Genomic DNA, 16,912 nt, shown 5'->3' with positions numbered 1-16,912 from the left:
CCGCATCCCCCTAGGCCAGCCATGCCAACCACAGACTTGATCACATCCCCACCATGATCAGAGTACCATCCATTTTCACTTTCCGTCATGGCTATCCACTGATGTCACCTATATTATCCACACCCCATCCGAAAGCCCCCTCCCCTCCCTCCTCCCCGCCTCTGCGACCTGTGGCACTGCCGCTCTTCCATTGCGGCGTACCTCCCCACTCCACCCCACCCCACCCCACCCCACCCCTCATCCACCCACAGAACCCTTTACAACAGATAGTGGGGATGCAAGCTCCTACGTCTGTGACAGTTCACCCTGTGGTCCTCCTCTCTGTTGTGGACCACTACAACCGCGTCGCCTCGGGTTCTCGCAACAAGCGGGTCGTCGGTGTCCTCCTTGGCGAAAAGTACAAGGACGGCCGCATCGACGTTACCAACTCGTTCGCTGGTACGTGAAGAGCTTCTCCAGCTGCTGTCAGTGAGAAGAGAGAGTGCAACCATGTGGTTATGCTTGTGGTAGTTGTAGTTGTAGTTGTGGTGCTGTGGGAGGAAAGGAGAGGGGGGGGGGGGAAGGGTGGGTAAGGCGCGGGACTCACGATGGGTGACGACGGCGACCTGACGGTGGGCTGGCGGGCTGGCGGGCTGGCGGGCTGGCGGGCTGGCGGGCTGGCGGGCTGGCGGGCTGACGGGCTGGCGGGCGCGGGGCAACTAACCGACATGGTTGGGATTGTGTGTAATTTGGGCGGTGCGGGGGACAGTGCCGTTTGACGAGAACTCCAAGAACCCGGGCATCTTCTACCTCAACCATGACTTTCTCGAGCGCATGTTCGGGATGTTCAAGAAGGTTGCAGCCAAGGAGAAGATCGTCGGCTGGTACCACTCGGGCCCCAAGATCCGCGAGTCTGACCTCGCCATCAACGAGATCTTCCGCGGCTACGTCCGCGACCCGGTCCTGACTATCATCGACGTCCACCCCGCGAGTCGGGTCTCCCCACCGAGGCGTATTACGCTGTGGAGGAGATTCCCGAGGACGGCTCGGAGCCGCGCAAGACCTTCCGCCACATCGCCTCGGACATTGGCGCCGAAGAGGCCGAAGAGGTCGGCGTCGAGCACCTGCTCCGCGACATCAACGACTCGACTCTCTCGACCCTCTCCAACGAGGTCAAGCACAAGCTTAACGGCCTGCGCGGACTCGGCGAGCGCCTTCGCGCCATGCAGAAGTACCTCGAAAACGTGGTCAACGGCGTGCTTCCGGTCAACCACGAGATCGTCGCCCAGATTCAGGACGTCTTCAACCTCCTGCCCAACATCTCGTCCGAGGGCATGGTCAAGGCCTTTGCCGTCAAGACCAACGACAACATGGTTGTCCTCTACCTCGCTGCCCTCATCCGCTCCGTCCTTGCCCTCCACAACCTGCTCAACAACAAGATCTTTACCAAGTCTGCGGAGCAAAAGGCCGATGAAGAGCTCGATGCCGCCGACGCTGCCGCCGCAAAGTCGGCTGCCGCTGCCTCGGCCGCCGCCACCGACGCCTCGAGCAGCGCAAAGTCCGGCAAGGACGCCGAGTAGGCATCCGTCCGATTGGACCCGTCTCTTGGGCCACATGTGTGTCACATATGTGTGAATGTAAAAGCCAGCAAGGTCGCCCCTCTCCTCCTGCTCGCTCTTGTCAGCTCGAGTAGCCGTCGTAGCTCGATGATGATGATGACGAGTCCGGCAAATGCAGGCGTGTCCGACCGCCGTCGTCATCGCTCTCACCTCCCTCAAACGAGAGCTCGCATGAGCCGTCACCCGAGCCGTCGCCCGACTCGCGAGACTCGTCGTCGTCGTCATCGTCTTCTTCAAAGTACTCGTATCGCGACTTCGACGCCGAGCCGGCCGGAAACGACCACGACCCGCCGCCGCCCATTGGGTACGCCGCCCCGCCGGCGTTGAACGCCTTTTGCGTAGCCACCGCTCGTGCAATCCGCCGCAGCAGGAGCACAGCCGCCGCAGGAATGGCTATCCCGGTCGCTAGGTGGAAAACAAGCTGCAAGACGTCGATGCCAAACGGCTCAACGCTGCCTCGCCCCTCCATCACCTCCGACGCCGCCACGCTGATGCTTGGCCGGTGCGGATAGCCTGCCCGCGATGCCACCGCCCATCCGATCCAGCTCACCCCACACATCGCCACCAACCCCGGCAGCTTCAGTAGTGCGTTGGAGAAAGGCTGGAGCCGAAACCGGGTGCTCGACGCAATGTTGCGCCGCCTAACCCGCGCCAGCACCACATACAGCATGGCAATGCCGACTGCGCCGACCACCACCACCACCACAAGGAGGGCGTTGGCCGTGCCTGCGGCCGGAAACGCGTGCCCGGCCGCGATCCCGCCGCCCACCGCCAACACCACCATAACCGCGCTCCACACGTTGAGCAAGACCTTGGCAGTGTTGATCGTGTCCAGCGGAGTGCACGCCGTCCGGAAGTGGTCACCCGTGTGCAGCGTGTATAAATGAAGCCACACCTCAAGCGGGGCCCGACACATTGCAAACAGCCCTGCGTAGCTCAGCAGGCCGCTCCCCACCGCCGTCCCGTACAGGACCTCGACCCAGCTGCCATCCGGCACCCCGGTCCGGATCTGGAACGCGTCTACCGTCACAGCCAACCACACCAGGTGCGCGAGGAGTGCAACCACAAAGTCACCCACAAAGCGAAGTACATGCCACGGCATGTCATCCTCCAGCTGGGCCATCCGTCTGCCCACCACCAGCGCATACGCCACCGCCATCACATCGCCAGCAGCCGCGCCCACATACAGTGCGTTCAGCACGTCCGGCGTTCCCACGCCCCAAACCGAGTCGGGGGAGACCATCAAGACTGAAACGGTTGCAATCCGCTGAAGATCAGCCCCTTGCCGTCAAAGCCGTCGCCCTTGCTCTCACAGGTCCGTCGCTTTGGTCTTGTTTGCCGTCCGTGACCAGCACCAGGCACAACGCCAAAGGACACAACCAGCCCGTAACTCAGCACAGAACAGAGTCTATGGACGGACCAGCGTCTGCTAGCACCAGCGAGTTCACCTCGAGCCGTCTCTCTCGTTGCCCCGCCCAAGGCCAGCCGATGCCGCCGCCGCTGCTGCTGCTGCTCGGGCTGCTTCTGCTGCTCGTGGCTGGAGCTGCCGTACCGTCTGTAGCACTCGCTCTCGCGCACACGCAGCACACAACACACGCGCGCAGACTCGCTCTACTGTTCCACTGCCAACTGGTCTCGCCTCGCTGGGCAAGACACGAGTTGCCTATCTGCCTTTCACCTCCACGGCTCCAGCTGCAGCTGCGGGAGCCACGGACCATCACCTCCACCTCTGTCCCCATTTCCACCGGGATATTTCGTTTCGGCTACACGCCCTCCCTCTCCACGCCCAGACCTCTACAAGCCCCATCTGGACTGCTGCCACTGCCACTGCCGCTGCCAGGGGATTTTGCGATGATGCGGTAGCCGGTGGGAGAGCTTGAGATGGTGCCCGAGCCTGCCGTGCGGCCAGGGGCGAGGCCTATCGGCGGTGAGCCCGGACCGGAGCGGAGGCGCGACCGCCGGAGCGATGGAGTTGGCGAGAGGAGCGCAGACTTGGGTGTGGCCAGTGTCGAGCTGCCAACCTCGTTGTTGACTTGCGAGACCTTGCCGGTCCTGGCGTAGTCGACGAGCGCTGCCCGGACTGGCGGAGAGGCGAGGACAAAGACCACACAGTTGTACGCGCCCTGCAGCGGGTCGCCGATCACGGTGAGATACAGCAGCCATTCGGTCTGCGGCGACGTTGCTGGCTCGGACGCAGAGAACTCGGCAAGACGAAAAGCCATGCCCCACACCCGCAGGACAATAAAGCCGAGCGGAATGGCGGCAAACTTGGCGTAGTGTTGATTACGATGGACTCGCGCGCGGAGCTGGGCCCGCGCCGCGCAGTACAGCACCGCCGTCGCCAGCCAGCAGACAACAAGCGGAAAGTAGACCGAGGCCATGCGCCAGAACGGGTGGCTCCGCGGGATGAAGCACCACGGAACGACTGGATCGGCAAAGACCATGTGCGGATGAGCCACAAAGAGAGCGACGAGAAAGAGCGCTGGATAACCCCACGAGACGATGTGGGAGAAGACGACGACGGATCTGCGGGCCGAGTTTGAAGCCGTGGCCGAGCCTGCCGCCTTGGCCACCCAGAACACGTAGCCTGCGATGCAGAGAGTCCAAAGAAAAGAGGCACAGGCGGTCAACATGCCGGCTGCAGCTTGAATGGTGCACGCCACCGTGTCCGGATGCCGCTGCAGCTGCAGAGGTGCGAGTGCAAAGAACACAGCCTGGCCCAGATCAGCCGCCGTCAGCGCCACCAGCAACCGCGACGTCGGCGACCTTCTCCGCACCACCACGCCAAAGGCGAGGAGGTTCACCACACACCCGGCCACAGACAAAAGCCCACATACACAAGCTATAGCTGCAACAGTGTCTAAAGACGCCATGCTCTTTCCCCTGCCCCTGCTCCTGCTCTACCCGCCCGCCCTGTCCCGAACCCTGCCGGCAAACGCGTGACAGGTGCCAGAGCCTGCCGGCCACCGCGGCAAGCCACCTCGGCAAGCCGATGGCGGCATGCCACAAAAGCAGATGACGTGCCACTTCTTCACTTCACACGCACGTTTAGTAGTCTGACGATGAGCCATAGTTCGAGTCATAGTAGCCATCATCGTACCCAGCTTCGCCTTCGTCGTAGTTGGAGCCCTCGTACTCGTCACCACCCTCGCCCGCCGCAGGCTCCTCGCCCGTGGCAACGGCGGCGGCGGCGGCAGCAGCGGCGGCAGCCTCTGCAGCAGCAGCCTCTGCGGCGGCAGCGGCGGCGGCTCGCTCGGCAGCAGCGGCACGGGCAGCCTCGTGCTGTTCGCGCAGCAGGTCGTGCTTCGAGACGGCGCCGGCAATGACTGCGTCGAGCAGCGCCTGCGCCTGGCCCAGCCGGCCCACGTTGCTCCCGACGCGCTCCATGAGCCACGGCATAAACGCGGTCTCGACGTCACGCTCGATCTCGTCGTAAAAGAACCCGGTCTCGCCGAGCGAGCCAAACACGTTGCCCACAAGGTCTGCCACGTAGCTCTGCGCGTACGCCCGCGCCGCCACCTTGTCACGCGCCTCCTTCTCCATCTGAATCCGCACTCGCTCCTGCTGCAGACGGCGCTCCTTCTCCTCGTGCCGCCGCCGCTCAGCCTCCTCCAGCCGCTGGGTCTCGGCAAGCTCGGCGTCGCGAAGCTGCTGGAACTCGCGCTGGTGCGCCCGCATGTTCTCAATCTCTTCCTCCTGCATCACCTCCATCAGCGCTTGCTGCAGCGTCTTGCCCACAATCACCTCCAGAATCGGTTGCACCTCCACGTCAAAGTGGAACAAGTCGCCCTCGTAGATCTGCGTCGCCACGTCTGTCCCGAGCTTCTTGGGTACAAACACCGGCGACGGTGGCCGGTCCAGGAACTGATCCGTCTGCACAGCCGCGTCCTTCTCCACAGCCTGCTCCGTAATCTCCTCCAAATACAAATCCGTCTGGATGTCCCGATGCAGCCGGCCCTCCACAGGCGGCGGCGTCCGCGGCGCCTTCTCCAGCGCCCGCTGCTGCCGCCTCAGCCTCCGCCTCCGCCGCTCTGCCGCCTTCCTCTGCAACTCTGCCGGATCCGGTTGCGCATCCTGCCGTCCCTCCCACAGCACAGCACACCCATGAGTCTTCGCCAAGCCATGCCCCCCCCCCTCCTCTTCCCCTCACCCGTTCTCCCTTGGGGGGCGAGGGCGTCCGTTGGAATTTTTGCCGGCAGCCGACAGTGGCTGGCCAATGGCCACCGGCCACCGTTGCGCCCCCCCCCCCCCCCCCGCCGCCCTTTCCTTCCACTTGCCGGACCAGAGCGTGGACAGAGTTACACCGCCCCACACCAGCTCAACTGGTTGACACAGCTCTACTGGTGGGCACTATGATGTCTTTGTACGTACTGCAGGCATGATGTGGGCTGCGTAGGTGTTGCCACGGATGACCCGTGGGTCAGCCATGATGTTGATGGGCCCTGCCCGACGGGCTCGGCCGCCACCGCCTTGCTGACGGTATTTGGAGCTGCCATGGCCAGGTGCCACAGCCTGCGGCTGAGCCGCAAACGTGTACGATGCGCCTCCTTGCCCTCGCGTGTTCATGGACCACGACCGAGGGCGACGAGTGCTCACTCTTCTCGTCTCCTCGCTCCCACTCCCGCACTGCTGGCTCCTCCACCCTCCCTCCAGGTGGTGGCTCGTGGCCAACTGACCTATTCGTTCATTCGTTCGATGGTTCGTTCGTTCGTTCGTTTCGTTTCGTTCGTTCGTTCGTTCGTTCGTTCGTTCGTTCGTTCGGTCGTTCGTTCGTTCGTTCGTTCGTTCGTTTGCGAGGGTCGACTGTGATGGCCACCTGGCCTCACCGTGCAAACGACATACGCGTGTGTAACCTGCAGATTGATCGATGGTGACCTCAGAATTTAGTGGCTACTCGAAGTAGAGAGTGAGATAGAGCCGCGCGCAGTCATTGGGACTCTAGTTTTGGGGCTCTTGCTCGACCTTGATGGTGAGGCATGCTCTTGACTAAGACCAATGTCGAGCGAGTCGATCGTGTGAAGGTCAGCCAACGACACCGATGGTGTCTTCACCACAGATATATCGAGTCTCGGCTGGCCCTGCATTGACAACGGCTCGATACGCCGCTGCGACCGCCGTCGCCGTCGCCGCTGCTCGCGGTTCCTGTTCTCGCCAGTCTCGAGCGAGCCGGTACTCGCTTCCAGGTGGTGGCTCGTGGCCAACTGACCTATTCGTTCATTCGTTCGATGGTTCGTTCGTTCGTTCGTTTCGTTTCGTTCGTTCGTTCGTTCGTTTCGTTCGTTCATTCGTTCGGTCGTTCGTTCGTTCGTTCGTTCGTTCGTTTGCGAGGGTCGACTGTTGTGATGGCCACCTGGCCACACCGTGCAAACGACATACGCGTGTGTAACCTGCAGATTGATCGATGGTGACCTCAGAATTTAGTGGCTACTCGAAGTAGAGAGTGAGATAGAGCCGCGCGCAGTCATTGGGACTCTAGTTTTGGGGCTCTTGCTCGACCTTGATGGTGAGGCATGCTCTTGACTAAGACCAAAGTCGAGCGAGTCGATCGTGTGAAGGTCAGCCAACGACACCGATGGTGTCTTCACCACAGATATATCGAGTCTCGGCTGGCCCTGCATTGACAACGGCTCGATACGCCGCTGCGACCGCCGTCGCCGTCGCCGCTGCTCGCGGTTCCTGTTCTCGCCAGTCTCGAGCGAGCCGGTACTCGCTTGCAAGAGCATTCCCCGTGGCGTCCGCAGCTCGGGCGTCGATGGCGACTGCGGCGACTTGCTCACTCCAACCGGCGAGGACTCAAGCGAGGCAGGTTCCTTGGAGGTGAGTACTGCCAGAGACTTTGACCGTATGCCAGCACCGGATCTCTCGGTCTGATTTCCGCCGATATGTCCGGGATCGAGGCTGACTCGTGTCCGCACGCGCCGGATCCGCCGCGGGCGGGCGTTGGCCACCTCAACCTGCGACGATGGCGAGATCCGCCGTGAGGTCCGCCGTGAGACCGGCTTGGTCAGATCACCCTGTGACGATCGTGAGGTCCGTCGCGAGGTCCGCCGCGAAACCGGCTTGGTCAGATCACCCTGTGACGATCGTGAGGTCCGTCGCGAGGTCCGCCGCGAAACCGGCTTGGTCAGATCACCCTGTGACGATCGTGAGGTCCGTCGCGAGCTTCGCCGCGAGCCCGGCTTGGCTAAAACGCTCTGTGACGATCGTGAGCCCCGTCGCAAAGCTAGCCGCGACACCGACTTGGCCATCTCTGGCTCATGCACTAGGCTCTCCTCCATCACAAAGTGGGGCTGGTGGTGCGCCGCTCGGTTCGAGCCACTCCCGCTGCCGCCTCGCGAGATCGAGAGCCGCCGCCGCACGAGTTCAGCTTGCATCATCTTGGGTGATGCGAGCGGCGTTTTGCCAAACTGCCGAGCCTTTGCGAGCACATCGTTGAGCTCGTATGATCGATCCAGCTGGTCCTTGGTCGGCGTTGTTGGCAGTGTCGTCCGCTCATCGTCCATCTCGATGTACTCTTCGTCCGAGCTTACCGATGATGAGTCCGAGGCAAATGTCTGCAGCTCGCACACCTCCTGCTGCTTCTTCCTCCGCCTCTGCCAGAACACTGCAGCGGCGCCGACAAGGAACGCAAAAGCCAAAACAAGCACCGTTCGCGAGAACCCGGCTGAAACCGCGCTACTCACCAGGCGCTCGGCTACTATAACGTTGGCAATTGTCGCCGCTGCGCCACATGCCATCGCGCACGCCGCAACCACGTTCTTCCACCGCGTTGCTGCAGGCTTGAGCACTACGTATAGGCCCGCCATGACTGCTAGCGCCACAGCCGTCACAATCGCTAGCAGCCACGGCTCGTCGCGAAGTAAGACACCCGTCGTCGCAATCAGCGCAAAAAGCATGAGTTGCACAAGAACCCACATGTACATCGGCGGCCGGTACTGCTCGAACAAGTATCCGTACCGCGCCAAAACCCGCGTCGTCAGCCCAATCGTCTCGCCGTCAACGTAGCCGGATCGCTTGAGCAATGCCAACTTGATCGCAACACCGAGAGGAAACCCGACGGAGAATAGCAGCAGCCCGGCGATGCCAATCACAAAGATCGGCATGTGTTCACCTTCAAAGCACTTCAGGTCGCGCGCCACAGAGAGGACGTAGCTCGTCCCGACCTTGACGCAGTGGACAGCCTCCAAGAATGTCGTGGTCAGCGTAATGTACACCATCATGCCAAAAATGAGCAGTGCCCGCGGCATGCGGTCGATGAAAAACACCTTGCGCTGCGGCATCATCCATTGCAGTGTGAAGAGTAAGCCTATCATGATCCCGCAGAGTAGCGTGGTCATCGTCACAGCCCCGTAAAAGAGCGCCACGTACGAGCCAGGAATTGTCTCGCATCCGGGTCGCACAAATCGGAGGTCCATCGCAACAATGGAGAGGACCTGGTAAGCCTCGGCAAGCGTTCCGTCCATCGCTCCCGCATTCGTCTTGGCCACAGAATACACAACCACAATCGCGAGCAACAGCTGCGTCGCCACGTTCAGCTGCCCGTCCGTCAACGAGACAACCGCGAGGAGAAAGAGCCCGGCAAAGACTATGTTGGTCAGCACAAGCGTGACAAACACCACCTGCGATCCAGAGCACGCCACGCACCTCGAGCCAAGCTGGTAGTACCCACTCGCACACCCTGCGCACAGCTGTCCGGTGTACCCTGGACCGCACGTCGCGTCCTTTCCACCCACGCATCGCTCCGTCGCAGGCGCCGCGCATGGCACCACAAACCCGGCGTCCTCGCTCGGCGTCCAGTATCCCGGCTTGGGCCAGAGCCGGAAGCCTCCCGGACATACCGCTCCCGTCGGGCACGGAGCGCATGCTGTCCCACGGCCAAACTGGCCCTCGTAGGGGCAATCGTCGGTGAAGAACAAGTCATAGTAGCTGGCGCTCATTCCGACCATAGGTTCACGGAACGTCACCTTGTTGTACCCTTTGCTCTCCACAAGCGGCGTGACCACAGTGATCCAGCTTCCGTCACCCGCTACGCTGGTGTTCCGCGGATCGACTTGGCCCAGCTGTGACGCCACGCTCACTGTCACTTCGCTTGACAGGCTCTTCCCGACAAAACGGACCTGCGAGCCGGCCATGGCCGCCACTTGCGGCGTACTTGTCTGCACAATCGGCCAGTTGAGCGAGGCAACTCGGATGGCGGCAGTGACTGGCCCCAGCTCGCGGTGGCCAATCGACGTCGTTGCAGCCTCCACCACACTGGCCTGGACCGTGACATCTGCCGAGTTGCCAGCCACGTCATCGGTCACCGCCACCACACACACGTTCACCGCCTCGGCCCACGCGCCGGTGCCATCGTCCACAAACTCAAGGACCAGTGACGGCTGCGCGCCAATGCCCGCGCCCGCCTCAACTCGGAACGGCGCCTGGGGAAAACTCTCCTTCCATGGCCCGCGCAGGATCTGGACCCTCGCACCGCCGCTGATTGACACAACAGCCTTGGCCAAGCTCCCGATCTCTGGCCCAGTCTTCCACGGCTGGGAGATGATGCTCACCTGCATACAGCTTGCGTGCCCGGCTTCAGTCACCACTGCATGCGCCGACGCAGGGAGACCTTCGGCCGCCAGCACCGCAGCCGGAATGGGTGAGACGAGCTCAAACGGCGTGATCACAATGCCGTTTGCCGTCGCGTCGATGACCCGGCTCACAATCGATGCACCGCTCGGCAGCGCCGATGCAAATGCTGCGTCGGCTGACTGCAGCGTTCCAATCCGCAACTCGATCGCAGCACTCGGCTCGTCTGCTAGTTGGTCAGCAGTACCGCTGAGAATGACCCGCTGGAACACGTTCCAGTTACTGGCGTCAAACACGAGCCGGACCACACCGTCGCCTCCGCCACCAGCGTCGGTTGTCGATGCAATGTTTGCATGCGGCGGTCGGCTCGCCTCCGCCGGCACATTGCTGCTTGCATCCAGCCAGATGTCAACCGTGACTGGTGCACTCGGCTCCTTGGTCAGTTGGAAAAGGAGCTCGGCCGAGCGGCCTTCGACTACGTCGTCAATGGTCAGCGCCAGAGTACCGTCCAGATGGGTCAACCGTGACGTTGTCGCTTCGACCACCACCAGCGTGCTTGCCAACGAGCCCCACGAGCCCGACATCCGCTCTGATGGCGCTGACGATGCCATCGACCAACCGTTGGCTGTGTAGATGGCCGGCGAGCCTGTTGGTGTCACGTACGTCGACCCAATCTGAATCGGGTAGCCCAACGACGATGGTGCTCCCATGGTTATTTCCAGCGTTGTGCCGTCAGCTGACCACGTTCCGCTCAGTGAGCTCGAGAGTCCGGCCGAGAGCGTTGTCGGCGCTAGCGTGCCCGTGGCAATAGAGAACGCTGCGTCGAGCTGAGCCGTCGAGCTCACAGCGGGCTTCGACGTTGCTCGGTCAAACACGAGCGTCAGCGTGTCGCCTGAAGAGAGCACCTCATCGATGTTGTCGGGATCGGCCGCTCTCAGCTGCACGATGACCGGGCCCGGTGCGCGTGGCGGAGGCGGACTCGGCGGTGGGGGCGGGCTTGGCGGTGGCGGGCTTGGCGGCGGAGGGCTAGGAGGTGGAGGCGGTGGGCTTGGCGGCGGAGGACTTGGCGGCGGGCTGGGCGGCGGGCTTGGCGGTGGAGGCGGGTTTGGAGGCGGTGGGCTTGGTGGCGGCGGGCTGGGCGGTGGCGGACTCGGCGGCGGTGGGCTTGGAGGCGGTGGGCTTGGAGGCGGCGGGCTTGGTGGTGGTGGCGGACTCGGCGGCGGCGGCGGTGGGCTTGGCGGCGGCGGGCTTGGTGGCGGCGGCGGGCTGGGCGGTGGCGGACTCGGCGGCGGCGGCGGTGGGCTTGGTGGCGGCGGGCTTGGCGGCGGCGGCGGTGGGCTTGGTGGCGGCGGACTGGGATACACGCAAGTTGGCTCGGCAAAATCGTAGCTTGCACTCGAGCCACACGTCCGAGTCAGCGCGCCAACCAGGTTCCGCGGCGCATTGCACGAGTACACAGCCGTGTCGCCGGGTGACATTCGCGCGTCGGCGTCGACAGACGACGTCACTACCACTGTTCCGCCACTCGGCGCTGTTGGAAATGGAAGACATGATGGGCAAAAGGTGATCCCGCCGCCTGGTATGTACGATGAGCTCTGCGAGAGGCTGGTGAGCGACGACGGCGGATTCGACCCTCCGCCGACCAAACCCGAGGTGAACCGCATGGCCCAGCCAGAGCAATACGAGTCAGGCAAGGTCGAGACATACGATTCAAACGGATAGCCAACGCTATCCGTGGAGAGCACAACCGCGTAGTACTTGCCGGCATTGAGTCTCCATCGGATCGGAAAGTCGACGCTCCACTTGTTCGAGCCAGCCGAAGTGACGGTGGCAGCAGTGTTGGGCACCACTTTGATGAAGGAAGCGAGTCCGGACGATGACGACTCGTAGACGGCATAGATGATGGGTCCTGGATCAGAAGTGTATCGAAAGAAAGCGCCGCAGAGTGTAGCAGCAGCCATTGTGTCTGGGGCCTCGTACTCAAAGACAAAGCCCTGCGTATGGCTGGTCCTTGGGAGAAGGCCGTATGAATTGCCTGGCCAGCTTGGCGAACAAACACTCTGTCCGCCAGCCAAGGATAGCCACCCAAGCAGCAGGAGTGTGGCTAACATGGTCACACACCCTAAATGCATGCAGACCTTCTCGGGGAGTCCTGTTGCAGCGACGTCTATTCCCCCTCCCCCTTCTCGTGTCGTCCCACTTGCGTGTGAAGCGAGATGGGTGGAGATCGGTCTCACTGTGACGTGCATGACCTGGGTCAACACACTTTGGTTTCTCTCCCGCAAATTGCCCACGCGTGTGGCCTTCTTTCCTGCTGACATGGACTTGACATTGAGCAGACACGTAGCCTTGGCCGCTTGTGTCTGAACGCCATCGCTCTCTACCTTGGGCTATTGCTGCAGCTCGGTTATCTTGATGCATCGCAAAGGGTCACCAGCCATCCCCTCCCCCCCCCCCCCCCCCCCCCGCCAGCAATTGGCCACCTGCGAAAGTGCGGCGCAACATACCTCCGCACCGCCGGCTGTCAATTAACCTATCCTTGCCGATATTCACTCTGTTATGATTCATCACACACGGCTCACCGGCACGTCTGACACTACCACGCCCGACATCGAGACCGAGACGCCACGCTCTTCGCGCGTTCCGCCACCGCTCGACGGCCTGCTGCTGACCTTGTCGTCATCCGAGGACGCAGGGAGGCGATGGAGGCTCGGCATCGAGGGCAGCGACGCCAGCTCGCCGTGGCGGGCCACACGCTTGGCCTTGTCACTCACCGCCGCTCCGCCGACCATCATGCCCAGCACCAGGCCGCGGACTGGCGGCTGCTCGTCGTCGTCGCCGGCATAGTACGCAGTATCACTGCTCCGCATCGCAGTCGGCTGCCGCAGCACAGCGTAGACCACCGGCGCCTCGCCGGCCGCGTCCTGCACGCAAAAGTGCTGAGACTTGCGCTGGCTTGCGCCGGGCGGCACGTCGATGGCCGACTCGGGCGCGCCAGGCGCCGGAACCACCACCCGCAGAATCGGCGGGACTTGCTGCTGGCGCGCCGCGTGCGCAGCCCGCATGTTGAGCAGCGCCCGCTGCTGCTGCATCAGCGTCGCTGCGTTGGGCCCGCGCAAGTTGTCTTCGAACCGCCGCACTACACACACCAGCATGCCGACTCCAAACACTGTGCCGATGAAAAAGGTGAGCGCATAGATGACCAGCACACCTGAAGCCGTCACGCCGCTAGGCCCGCCGATGGCTTCAGAGTACGGCAGCTCGATGTCGCACCGGGACGAGAGCCAGTTGGCGCACGGCTGCGTCTCGAGCGACAGCAGCGTTCTGCACTCGCCTACGTCTCCGCACCATCCGCAGTGGTCCAAAATTGCACACGACTCGCAGGTCACCCCCTGGCTGCAGTCTGCCGGGCAGTAGCCGTCGGACCACGCCGCAATGCCATCGCCAAGGCAGAGCCCGACGCCTGCCGTCGGCGCCCCGCCGCCGAGCGCTGTCACGCACGTCGGGCCGTCGTCGAGACCCACGCACCACTCACAGCAGCTCGACGACGAGCACTCGCCACAACTGCTCGCGTCGGTACAGTTGGGCACGCCGTCTCGTGAAAGTTGACGCACATCTCGCCGGCCGAGCACGTTCCGCTATCGCAGCACCACCCGCACTTGTCGTCAGCCACACACTCTGAGCACGTCGCATGCTTCTTCTGGCAGAACGTGTTGCACGCGCTGTAGTCCCATCCGCTCCTCACACCGCACTGCCCGCCAAACGGGCCGAGCGTGTCGCCGCGCACGCACTTGTCCTCCACCACGCAGTACCCGCAGTGGCTCTCCGCCGTGCACTCCTCGCACTCTGCCTCGGTCGGGCAGCTTCGGCACTGCCCGTAGTCCCATCCCGCAAGCACTGGCGTTGATGGGCAGAGCGCAGAGCCCGACGGTCCGCCGCGAAGGCACTCACCACTCGCCTCGCACCATCCGCACTTGAGATCGCTGGTGCAGCTAGCGCAGCCCAGCGCACCGTTGGCCTCGGCCACGGCTGTGCAGTTGTGGCACTCGCCGACATCAAACGCCTCGGGACAGACCGCGTCCCACTCGAGCACGTCCGTTCCGTTGGCTCGGTGACACCTCGCTGTTGTTGCACACCACCCGCACCGCGGGTCTTCCACACACGCTCCACACTCGCTCGTCCCGGCGCACGCGCACGCCACAAAGTCCCACTCCAGATCCAGCGGAGTCACGTCCGGCCCCGCGTATTCTGACCCACACTCGCCGTTGTCCGGCCCCGAAAAGTCGCCCGCGACGCACTTGCCGCTGTTGGGGCACCAGCCGCAGCTTGGATCTGCAGTACACGTCCCGCACTCGGCGTGCTGCTCGCACCCCACAGGGCATGTGTTCGCGCCAAACACCCAGTCGAAGCAATCGGCATACGGTGAGACGCCCTGGTACGTGAACAGGAGAATACAGCTCTCCATTCGCCCACACCACATGCAGCCCTGAGCGATCGCCGAGTCGGTGCAAGTAGCACAGCTGCTCTGCGCCTCGCACTTGGCCGGGCAGCTGTCACCAGCCTCCAACACAGACGTGCCGCAGATTGAAAACGTGTTCGCATCGGTGCACCGGAAGTTGTTTGGGCAGAACTGGCAACTGCTGTCGGCAATACAGTCTTCGCACGACTGCCTCTGGGTGCACGGCAGCGGGCACTCGCTAGCCCCGCCTGACCCGCTCCCGCAGCTCTGCGTTCCTGCAAACCACGAGCATCCCATCCCGCCCGGATCTGCTACGCAGTCAACACAGCTCGTGTGCGCAGAGCACTCGTCGGCCGGGCACGTCGTCTCGAGCCAGCTCGAGCACGAGCCGGCCTCTGCCTCGCAGAGCCCAGTCTCAGCGCACCATCCGCAGCCCGGATCGCCGGCGCACGCTGTGCACTCGCTGTGCCGCACGCACCGCGACGGCGGCGGGTGCAGTGGCGACCCATACGGGCATTCATCCCCCTCAGCGCACAACGCGAGCTTGTACTCCCACACGTCGTCGAGACTCACTCCGTGGAAGCCGCCGACTACCACCAGCGATGTGTAGTTGCTGGTGGCAACCACACCGCCGCTACTCATCGTCCGTGCAAGTGGCGCTGCCGTCGCCGGCACCGGCGGCAATGTGTGCCACAGCCCCCGCGCCACGTCAAAGACCATTACATCGTTGGCGTAGCACTCGTGCGAGAGAAACTGCGGCGACTCCTTGCCAAACAGCAAGAACACGTACGACGCGCCTGATCTAGCAGTGTACGGCAGCGCGAGCTGCCCATACTGCGGCTGCGGCGTGCCGGCTGTTCCAGAGCCCATGATCCGCGCCCACTGCGCCCGAGCGGGGTAGTACAACCACACGTCAGATGTGTACGCTACAAGCAGCTCGGTTCCTCCAAACAGCATTAGCGCGTCTGGCTCGGTCGCGTTGCGTCCCAGCGTGACCGGCGTCAGCGAGGCATGCGCCCGTGGCTCGGGACGGACGCCCGCAAGCGTTGCCACGAGCTCAAACCCGGTGTCTCCGCTGCCGAGCTGCCATGCCCACAGCTTGTCCGAAAACCCGCCGTCTGGCAGATACCCGCCAAAGACAAACCAGGTGCTCTCCGACGCTAGGACGGCGCTCGCCGCGGCGTAAACCTGGCTTGGATGACTGGTGTCGACAGGGTCCGGCACCGCCACAAAGGTCCAGTTGCCAACAGTCGCTTCGCTGCCGACCCCGGTCAGCTCCCACATCTCGCCTGACGGATCGCCCGACGCCTTGCGCCCGCCTGCCACTCGCAGCGTCTCATTCACCACGCTCGCGGCTGCAAAGGTGACCGGGACCGGAAATCCGCTTGTGTCATCACCATCAGCCGGCAGCGGCGCAAGCGCCGTCCACAACCATGGATCCGAGCTCGATGGCGGCGCGTCGAGGTGCCAAACGTCGGCAAACGTCCGGGCGTCGAGCGACTCGCCGCCAAACAAGACGCACTCGGCACCGCCGCACATCACGTTCGCGCCGGATCGGGCGTGCGGGATCTGAGGACGAGCCATGTTGCGGGTAACCCCGACGGGCCGACTCGGACCTGCCAGGGCGTGCTCGGTGCGGGAGCAGGTAGGCTTGCCGGCGACGCACATGCCGGGCCAGCGAGCCCGGGCGGGCAGTTGCACACGGCGCCGCTTCCGCACACGTCCAGGCCCGAGCAGTTGGCCGGGCATGGCGATGAAGAGTATGCAAGCTCCCAGCCAAACCGCGCTTCGTTGAGGTCTGAGTGAAAGTGGACGAGCATGTACCGGCCTGTCGAGACCACGACAGTGTGAGGGGTGAGCTGGCCGGAGAGGGCGGCGAGCTGCGGGGCGTCGCGGTCTGGACCGTCGTAGACAAAGACCGCATCCCAGCCGCATTCGGTCTGTAACCTCACAATCTCCAGATTGACCACGTCTGTCGCATTCTCGGCCTCCAACAGCCATGCGCACGAGAGCGAGTGGCCGTAGGTGGTGGAAGGCGAGGTGCCGTCGGTGAACGACCTCTGTTCATGGCGGACAGCCGTCAGCACCGTCTTGGCCGCACACTGCCCGGCGCACACCTCGGCCGCCGCCACCACCACTGCCACCACCACCACCATCCTCGCCAGCTGCTGCCACAACCTCAGACCCATGCTGGTGCCTAGAGATTGGCGTCAAGTATAGCCTCTGCCCCGGCCCTGGCCTCTGTCACCAAGCCACAACCGCTTTCAACCACGCTTGTCAGGAACGG

General features: G+C 63.4%; 5 protein-coding genes across 5 annotated transcripts; 1 reads left to right on the top strand and 4 right to left on the bottom strand.

Annotated features, from left to right (window-relative positions):
* Positions 1-275: 275 nt before the first annotated feature.
* On the top strand, positions 276-1,559 carry AMSG_01611 (26S proteasome non-ATPase regulatory subunit 7; the record flags this gene model as incomplete). The annotated part of the gene is made up of 3 exons (XM_013906206.1): positions 276-438; positions 749-957; positions 990-1,559. 3 exons carry the CDS (start codon positions 276-278, stop codon positions 1,557-1,559), a joined length of 942 nt encoding a protein of 313 aa, XP_013761660.1.
* A 17-nt stretch (positions 1,560-1,576) lies between these two features.
* AMSG_01610 (uncharacterized protein) lies at positions 1,577-2,841 on the bottom strand (the record flags this gene model as incomplete). Its single annotated transcript, XM_013906205.1, has 2 exons — positions 1,577-2,725; positions 2,786-2,841. The coding sequence occupies 2 exons, from the start codon at positions 2,839-2,841 to the stop codon at positions 1,660-1,662; spliced, it is 1,122 nt and encodes a 373-aa protein (XP_013761659.1). The 3' UTR covers positions 1,577-1,659.
* A 495-nt stretch (positions 2,842-3,336) lies between these two features.
* On the bottom strand, positions 3,337-4,543 carry AMSG_01609 (uncharacterized protein). The gene has a single exon (XM_013906204.1). It carries the CDS (start codon positions 4,469-4,471, stop codon positions 3,362-3,364), a length of 1,110 nt encoding a protein of 369 aa, XP_013761658.1. The 5' UTR covers positions 4,472-4,543; the 3' UTR covers positions 3,337-3,361.
* A 103-nt stretch (positions 4,544-4,646) lies between these two features.
* AMSG_01608 (uncharacterized protein) lies at positions 4,647-12,226 on the bottom strand (the record flags this gene model as incomplete). Its single annotated transcript, XM_013906203.1, has 5 exons — positions 11,754-12,226; positions 11,531-11,690; positions 11,230-11,504; positions 7,221-11,144; positions 4,647-5,613 (listed from the first exon to the last, which is right to left on the bottom strand). Exons 1-5 carry the CDS (start codon positions 12,125-12,127, stop codon positions 4,647-4,649), a joined length of 5,700 nt encoding a protein of 1,899 aa, XP_013761657.1. The 5' UTR covers positions 12,128-12,226.
* A 482-nt stretch (positions 12,227-12,708) lies between these two features.
* AMSG_01607 (uncharacterized protein) lies at positions 12,709-16,814 on the bottom strand (the record flags this gene model as incomplete). The annotated part of the gene is made up of 3 exons (XM_013906202.1): positions 12,709-13,696; positions 13,747-16,194; positions 16,242-16,814. 3 exons carry the CDS (start codon positions 16,812-16,814, stop codon positions 12,734-12,736), a joined length of 3,984 nt encoding a protein of 1,327 aa, XP_013761656.1. The 3' UTR covers positions 12,709-12,733.
* Between the last annotated feature and the right edge of the window lie 98 nt (positions 16,815-16,912).

Source organism: Thecamonas trahens, assembly GCF_000142905.1.
Source record: "Thecamonas trahens ATCC 50062 unplaced genomic scaffold supercont1.6, whole genome shotgun sequence".
Lineage (NCBI taxonomy): Eukaryota > Apusomonadida > Apusomonadidae > Thecamonas > Thecamonas trahens.
The sequence above is the reverse complement of the archived record's forward strand: the minus strand, read 5'-3'. Positions and strand labels throughout refer to the sequence as shown.